At 34.6% G+C, this 9,237-nt stretch overlaps 1 protein-coding gene across 5 annotated transcripts in view; it reads left to right on the forward strand.

The window, feature by feature from the left end:
- The window catches only part of GRIA4 (glutamate ionotropic receptor AMPA type subunit 4), a 370,821-nt gene extending 364,974 nt beyond the window's left edge, over positions 1-5,847 (forward strand). For 3 of the 5 annotated variants that reach the window (XR_003115686.1, XM_025357619.1, XM_025357622.1), the window contains exon 17: positions 4,713-5,847. Coding sequence is in view for 3 of the 5 variants with exons in the window: in XM_025357619.1 (XP_025213404.1) it covers positions 4,713-4,877 (165 nt within the window). In the remaining 2 variants the exon portion in view is untranslated. The remainder of the gene's footprint in view (positions 1-4,712) is intronic. The other 2 variants (XM_025357621.1, XM_025357620.1) reach the window with 1 other exon arrangement.
- Positions 5,848-9,237: the final 3,390 nt, after the last annotated feature.

The raw sequence follows: 9,237 nt of genomic DNA on the forward strand, positions 1-9,237 counted from the left end.
TTCCACTTTTTATTTATCCGATGGTAGTCCTTGAGCCAGAACTTTAAGGAAGAGTGATGATCAGAATTTTGACTACAATTCACATTTATTAGATGAAATTCAACTTTTATGCTCAAAGTATCACTAAGGTAAATAGACATTTTAGGCAATACAGCAGTTTTTCCATCAGAGACATCAGCAATATTTGTGTCCTATAAGAAAGATTCAGAAAAAGATAAAAATTGCAGTGAGTCATTATGAGCTATTTTTTTTTTTCATTTCAATTGCTTTTAAGCAATCCAGGTCAGCACCACTTACTCACATCCTCTCATCATGGCACAATAAAAAATTGTAAGCATTCAGTAAAATATAGGAGATGGAGGTTATTTTTAAAAAAATCTAAATGTGTACTTCTTCTTTCCTCTAGTAATAGGAAGTCGTTTTAAAATAAGATCTGAAAGGATTTGTTATTGCTCTTCCTAAAATCAGGACTCTGAAACCCATTTTCTAAAATTATCTATAATAGCTAACTGAATAGGCTGCTCAGTTTCATTACAATGATAAATGAGTCTTTGAACTTCCAAGAGATATTTGGTACTTGATGTACCCTAGAGTCAAAAACCCGATATACTTTCAGTAAGATGTACATCTGAGTTTACACCAGCTAAACACACTTGATTTTTATATTTGTTTATATGAAAGCTTTTGAAATACTTGTATCTTAAAGCAAAGAGTCAATGCCATCCCTTTTAATCAAGATATAATTGCTTTCATCCATAATGTAGAAATCAGTGACTGAGTACAATAGCACATAGATAGTTCCAAAATGATTCTTTCCTAATTTTGTGAAAAAGAATTAAGAACTAAATCCTCAATTCACTCGATCCAAACATTTTTAACATGTCTTATAGTAGCAAAACTACAAAGTGGGATAATATCAAGGTGTCTTAGCCATTAGAGGAATGCTATCATCTTAATGTTTACAGAGTTGATGAGAGACTTTTTTCAACTTGAGAAAAACAATACTTGATTAATTTTCAGAACCAATTATTTGGACTGAATTCTGAGATGAATTTTGTAAGATGTCCTTACTAGGTTTTGTTGCCAGTTCATTAAAACTGACTTTTCTTTGACATAACAAAGGCACTCCAGTCATCATCAGCAAGGTACAAGGGTGGGAAGCAAAGCAAATAAAAAAAGAGTATTAGAAATTTTTAGAAAGAAACACTATGTATGCTATTTCATTTCTAAGTTCAGGGAAGTTATTAAAAGGAGATGTAAATTTGCACATCATATATATACAATTTATATATAACATTGTATTTGGAGTTACAACTTGACATTGAAGTTCACATGAATTGCCTTTAGAGGTAGATTTGAACATTTAAGACAATACATTTCAAATAAATAGGAAGCATTCGTCTGACATTTTAAAAGGCAGTGGCATTCAAGATAAATGAAATAATCAGTGCCTGTCAAAACTTATAAGTAAGCAGTTTTTATTATACTCTCAAATTAAAGGAAAACTTTCATAAACTCTATGACCATAATTATGGAAATGATTGGTAATTCAAAAATAATATTGCCCCAGAATCCCAAAAACAAAACCTGACACCTTCAATCTGTGGTAGATTCTAGTAAAAAGTGATCATCCCTCAAGGGAACATAAGCCACAGCAATCCAACAAAACCCAGACCATATGTAAAATTACTAGAAAGTTTTCCAGTTTGAGGAGTCTCAAAAGGTTCACATCAAGATGAATAGAAATGGCATTTTATGGAAGATGCAGATGATGTTTAAGTATAGGAAATAAAAATGCTAAAACAGATTTAAAGAAAAATAAGTCAAAATTTTATTAAGTAATACACTTCATTGCATTAATCTATAAAAGAGAAGGGTGTATTTGAGATTATATGGAGTTGTTCAACCTTTGGAAGTTTTCCTTTCCTCACAAACATGATCAAGAAAAGAAAGAAGGCCAGGCGTGGTGGTTGACGCCTGTAATCCCAGCACTTTGGGAGGCCGAAGTGGGAGGATCATGAGGTCAGGAGACCGAGACCATCCTGACTAACACAGTGAAACCCCGTCTCTACTAAAAATACAAAAAATTAGCTGGGCGTGGTGGTGGGCACTTGTAGTCCCAGCTACTTGGGAGGCTGAGGCAAGAGAATGGTGTGAGCCCGGGAAGTGAAGCTTGCAGTGAGCTGAGATCATGCCCCTGCACTCCAGCCTGGGCGACAGCCTGGGCGAGACTCTATCTTAAAAAAAAAAAGAAAAAGAAAAAGAAAAGAAAAAGAAAAGAAAGAAAGAAAAGAAAAGAAAGAAAACAAAAAAGATTTTTATGGCAAAAGCCTTCTATAAACACTTTTTAAAAATTACCATGCTTTTATTAATGGTATTTTAGCATTTCCTCTTGAAGAAAAATTAAAACAAAGCTAAACTAGTGGATTTTAACAAATAATTGTCTATTTTACTTAACATTAAATGTTGAAAGGGAATCTAAAGAAACATATTCAGACTTTGATCTTGGTTTTAAGTTTAGTGATTAGTAGGTACCTATGAATTCTCTGGAACTATCTTTCCTAAATCTCTTGTTAAACAAGAGATGAGTGGTTTGGAGACTCTGAGTGGTTTGGGGACTCCAAAGATTTAAGATGGGCTAATACATTGGTTTGGATTAGACTCATAGATATTCATTTTTCTTGTTTTCCTCAGCATATGACTTTATCTAACTAATATAAACTTCCTAAATCTGCTCCCAAATTGTTTTCTTTAGAAGATTATGAAAAATGCCAACGCTGTAACCGGAGTGTTCCATATAGTTAGGTACTCACTAAAGGGTTCTGACCCCCAAAATGTCCATCTAAAACACATAAAACTGAAAAGATTACACTAGAAAGCTATTTAGCATCTTAATACCAAGTCTTGGCTTATGTTTCTTAAATCCATTTTGTTGCTAGATTTTCTTGATATAAATAGTACTGCTTTGCTAATGCTTCTTTTTATACACACACCCAAAAGCATATGTACTCTAATATTGAGTAGGAAAATATTCACCTCCAATAAAACAATCTCCCAAGAGTCTCACTTCGAAAAATGAAACTACTGCAACCATGTATTCTTTTTAGTTCCTTTGGTGAAATTATTCTATATGAGTGAGGTTCTTGATTAAAATAGTGGGCAATGTATTCATTTACATTTTTAAGGTACCATTTACATACAATAAAATCTACCCTTTTTAGTGTACAGATTTGATAAATTATGAATAATTTTAGAATATTATCCTATCAGTTTCATTTACAAGAAAGAGAAAAAGTATCTTCCTATATAAGGTCATTCATCCACTCAAAAAATATTTACTGAGTGCCTATTATGTGACAAATAAAAGTCAGAAGAACTTTGATTTCAAGGGGCTAATAGAAGATAATCAGGTAGAAGTGTTGTTTTTCTCTAAAATCCTCATTATATTTCCATGATATCTAAATATAAAAGCTATCCATGTTTTTGTAAAGACCGTATCCCCAATTCTGATTATGATGATAAGCATTAATTTTTAAGACTGTTTACTGAAACAGAACTGTGATATTGACCTTGATTTTGTCATTTATATGTCATTACTAGCAATTTGACTTCAACTTTCTGAAGTTTTCAGAGTAACTGATCTGTAAACATTTTTATTCCACCAGTTTTTAAACTAGTTACTGATTTCATTACTTAATATATAATTATTCTAATATTTAAGCTCCAGGGCAAAATAAACACAGGGATGGAATTTCCTAAAGATTTGGATAAACTTGAATTCACAACAGGGAGTTAGATACATGATATGTTGTGAGTTATGAACTAAGTCATAACAAACTTAGGGAATCGCTCCTTTACCCTATTTTCCTCTTAAGTTATAATTCTAGCTACTAGAAAGAATTTAGACAGTGAATGAACAGTAATGAGACTAACATAATAACGGTGCCTGTTTCTCCTTTGCATAATGTTATCTGCTGTCTAATGGATAAGGAACAGGAATTTACTGATTTCAGTTCTCTGACTCTTTAACCTCAATATGGGAGGTTCCCCAGTGATGACCATTCAGTTGGCTTTGAAACATGTCCCTTTTCAGTGCACCCCTTTTAAATACAGTTCTTAAAATATGGAGCCTTAGTGTCCATAATAGCATAGAGTGAACTATATGTCACTAATTGTGCTGTTCTGGGTCATGTCTATAACTGGTGTGAATGAATGAAGTGTCTGTGGATAGGTCTGTGTTATAAAACAGGAAGATCTGTCACGAAGTCTATACATATAGTTTGTTTAGGTACTTCATTAGTTCTGAGAGTCTAATCCTTGCACTGTAAAGACATTTCATAACAAGGAAATACTATCTAAAGAATGTTGTCAAACATAAAAGAGCTTTTAAGCTCATCCAGAAGTACTAAGATATACAGTGCAGCAAGTTAAAAGATGTTTCCTGCCCAGATTTACTAACAGTAGTTAAATATTATGATTTTAGAATGAGGTTTTCCACAGGTAGGACCACAAACTCTAGACAGATTCATTCTTCGGTGTAGTTAAGCTTTCCTTTCCCTGGATAAGCAGTTTTCATATGACCAAAAGAACATGGAAAAAAATGCAGATGTCTAATTATTGATATTTCGGTGTTTGTTGTGGAATATTTTGTTGAAGAAACAGAAATATGGTAACACTCCGCGTTCTTTCTGCTTCCTTTCCATGCAACCCAGCTGACCTTTTCTGAAGCCATAAGAAACAAAGCCAGATTATCCATCACTGGGAGTGTGGGAGAGAATGGCCGCGTCTTGACGCCTGACTGCCCAAAGGCTGTACACGCTGGAACTGCAATCAGACAAAGTTCAGGATTGGCTGTCATTGCATCGGACCTACCATAAAAACCAAAAAAATAATTGAGTGCCTTAATTAAACCGTGTTGGTGACTGATGGAAACGCAGCCCTGAGGAACTCGCCACGCGCGGGTCTTTGCTAAACCAATCCTTTGGCTGAGAACGGGAAGTCCGTCCTAACGGGCTGGCCGGACATCAGCAGCAGCAACGTGTGCATGAGCTCAGCTCGGAAACCCAAACTCAGATTTTATATCAGGAAAACTCACAATTTAGGTTTTTTTCGGGGAGTGGGTGGGGGAGGGATCTGGGATGGGTGTATTAACAGCAACAAATTTCATTTGAGTGGACTCAAAAACTAATCAGACTTGCGAGTTAGCGCATTAAACTGTGAAGTTCTTGCTCAGAAAGGCCTTTGTCTTCACCGGAAAGGATAAAATAGTTATAGAAGTCCGTGAACATGCTAACCTGTGTCTCCAGAACACCCATATAGTCCATGGAAGAAAATCCAGCTGAGAAAACAAATCACTAAACTGTGATAAGAAAATAATGAACAAACATGTAAATCCTGTGGGAAAAAAAATAAAGGAAGTATTTACACTTACTTTGGAGAAAACAAATACTGAAACATGCTTGCTTTTTAACTGATGTAAATTCAGTAGAGGACAACACAATTCTTTTTTCTAACCATCTTAGGGAACAATACATTGCAATAATTGATATAAATGCCATCACTGTAATAAACTTTAGAGACTTTTTTTTATAAAAGTTGTTGGTCATCTTCTTGTTTGCTGTAAACTTCACTCTGTCACATGAGTCGGTTCACAGATTGCTTTTGTCTCACAACCAGGAAGAAAAGCAAAAGGAAGAGAACGTTTAGGTTCAATCACCAGTCTGCGGTGTAGACTCAGAAGAGACTATGGGTCACTCATGTTAACAGTATTATTTATAATCTTCTGTGTACAAAATTATGGTTTTTGTACCCACCAAAAAGAATAAAACAGCAGATGTTCTTACAATATCTACAGAGCTTAAAAGTTTTTTCTTATCCTTATAAAAGTTATTTGAGAAATTATAAGACTATAAGAGAGATTGTAATAGTCGTGGGCCATAGTGGAAAATGTAGCTAGCCCTCATTATTTTTTGCATACTAAGCGACCCCTCTTTTTCAGATCTTTGACTCATTAACAGATTGAATTGTCAAAGATGGAGTCTTTGAGTTGGGGAATGAATCACTGTCCTAACAACAACATACCTTGTAATTGTGTGTTGAAATTTTACTTGACTGTATTTTGCTGCATAAAATTGTATGTCTCTTGGGCTTCTCCCCTTATTCCCTTTGTTCCCTTTAAATCATATGAAGGCATTCATAATAGTTTGGGGTAGATAACAAATGAAGAATTAGTCTTTGTTTTCAACTGGAAATTGTAAAAAAATATTATACCCATGTTTATTTATAAAAATCACCTTATGTATGAATTAAACTAATATGGTCCAAAAGAAGATTTGGTTCATTTGAAATAATAAATAAATACTCTAATACAGATAAAAATCATGTACTTAGGGTATTGGCAGAAAGCACAAGTTAGGATGATTTCAGAAGTCTGGTCTTGAAAGATGAGTTGAGTTTTAATAGGAGGAGAATGTGTAAAGAGCCATATGAGTGAGCAGTGGCCCAAAGCCATGAACATCAATGGCTCATTTAAGGAATGAATGCCATTAGATGGGCTAGTGAGAGCACAGGGTATGATATTATGGAAAATAAAGTTGGAAAAACTGAAGGATTGATTTTCTTCCATCAACTCTCAAGATCCCATTCCCCATTCAATCTCTGTGCTGCAGTAAGAGCAATCTTAAACAGTATAAATCACACACACACACACACACACACACACACACACACACACGTCCCTCAGGAAAAATTTCAAGCTCTTGAGAAGATCACATGAGCCCCTTCATGACCTGGCCCTTGCTTATTTCTTCCAGGACTTCTCTCACTTCTATCCAGCTACTCCCGTCAGCAAATGAACCTCCAAAGCAGCACATGGAGCACTGCATAGACTATTTCCTCACTGTGTAACTCCTCCCTGTCTCCTCTTTACCTGACTAACTTATAGTCATCCTTCAATACTCAAATTGAATTTTACTTGCCCTGAAAAGATTTCCATGGCTATCCACCACCTCCCTGCCTGTGAGACTGAGTTAGGTGCCCTTTTTAATGTCTTTCACCCATCACAGCACTTACCATACTGCGTTGTAATTGCCTGTGTACTTGTCTGTATAACTACTAGACTGTAAGCTCCTTGAGGGCAGGGACTGTGTCTATCATGTTCACAGTTGTATCTGCAGCACCCAGCACAGTGCCTGGCATATTGTAGGTGCTTAATAAATATTTGTTGAATGAATACTTGAATTGAATTGAATTAATTTAATTAAGTGAAAGCAGAAAAACAGCATCTTTTTCTATTAAGAGTCTCTAGAGTATATTTTAAGTAATATGGTCCCCAACTTAATGAGCGTTCGACTCATGATTATTCAAGTTTATGATGATGCAAAAATGATATGCTTTCAGTACAGTACTCAATAAGTTACATGAGATATTCAACACTTAGTAATAAAATAGGCTTTGTGTTAGGTGACTTTGAGGCTGATATAAGCTTTCTGAACACATGTAAGGTGTGCTAAGCTAACCTATTATGTTCAACAAGTTAGATTTATTCAATGCATCTTCAACTTACACTATTTCAACTGAAGATGGGTTTATTGGGATATAACCCCATTGTAAGTCGAGGAGCATGTGTATATGGTGAGCCAAATGAAGGTTGCAGGTTGGCTGATTTCATAGTGTTGTCTATGTCACTGGAAAGCATGGCTTAAAAAAAAAGTTGATCTGATAAATTTTCTGATCAGATGAGACTATATTCCATGTAATTGTATAGAGCTGTGGATCATTTGTTTGACTGGATAAACTGTTGTTAAAAAAAAAAAAAAAAAGAAAGAAAGAAAGAAAAAAAACCCAGAAAAGGGTTTTGGTGTGGTTTTTAGCCATATTTCCAAAGGTATCTTTCATTTAAGCCTCAGAGTGGATTCATGATATTAAGTTAGAGAGTTATTTCTTATAGTAAAGAATAATTTTGGCCAAAACAAAATTTTAAGTTTGACATCAGTAAAACGGGCTCTCTCTCTGGATTCCAGTCTGGTGATATGCTTTAAAACTAGGAAATATAACTTTAAAACATTCATGTTTAAGTTAAACGTAAACTTAACTTTTCATTTAAAACATTTGGTCCCACGAAGTGAAGAACCCAGTTACCAAACAAGATCACCGTGTATTGATTCTGAACATATTGGCTAAAGCCAACTTTGAGGCTAGATCAGCTAGTTAAATGCATTCAATGTGCATGTTAGAAAGATCTAAAGAGCCTTCAAGACAACAACTTTGTTACACTCAATTCAATAACTATTTGTTCAAAATGTACTTGCAGACTATCAACTCATTCCATTTCCCTAAAGAATAGCACGGAGTAGTTGTTCAATATATTTTTGTCAATTCATAAACAAAACTTTACATATTAAGTTAGTATCCGTGGAAAAAAATGTTCAGATAATTTTCCTAGAAAGTAAAATATCCCAGTTTGCAACACCAGTGAAGTGGTGGTAGAAATAAGAACTAAATGAAAAGTGACATCCAGGAAAGTTTATGGAAAACAGACAAAAAAGTGCAGATTCATCTGCCTTATACCTATTTAAACGATGCTGCCTGAAAAATTGTACTTTTTCATACACGTTTATAGAAGGATTTCAGTTTCAGATAGTTCAGCGAGCTAGAGAACTTAACTTTTGTAAAACCAAATGCAAATATAGTAGGTGATACAATTATGTATTTTCTAAGCAGCTAATACCAGTAGTCTTTTCAAAGGAGAACTTTTCTTTTTCAATGAAATATTTTAATAAATTATAAAGAGCAAGAGATAAGACTTAGAAATTGTATCTCAAATAGCAACAGAAAACCCAATTGTTTTCCATGAAATAAGAAAAGCCTGTTTGTTGGTCTGTCTTTGACTTTATTTTCCTTTAGGGGGGAAAGTAGATTAAGAAAATGAGGAAAAGTAAAAGATAAAGGGAAAGAAGACATTTAGAAAGCAGAAAGCTGGGTAAAAGACCCATAGGATCCCCCTGGGTGGCCAAGAGGACTTGAGAGAACAGAAAAGTTCACATATAATTTCTAGACTGTTAGATGTGGAATGTTCTATGTAATCTTCTTCCTGTGACATGTGTGCCTCCAGTTTAAGTTTCCCTACATGCCACAGACTGGCATTTGTGGTTTCCTTGAAAGAGGGAATCAAAGAGAAAATTCTAAGTCCCATGTTTCCATGGATGTTAGGCTATAAATAACCCTAAAAATATGTCT

Source organism: Theropithecus gelada, chromosome 14, assembly GCF_003255815.1.
Source record: "Theropithecus gelada isolate Dixy chromosome 14, Tgel_1.0, whole genome shotgun sequence".
Lineage (NCBI taxonomy): Eukaryota > Metazoa > Chordata > Mammalia > Primates > Cercopithecidae > Theropithecus > Theropithecus gelada.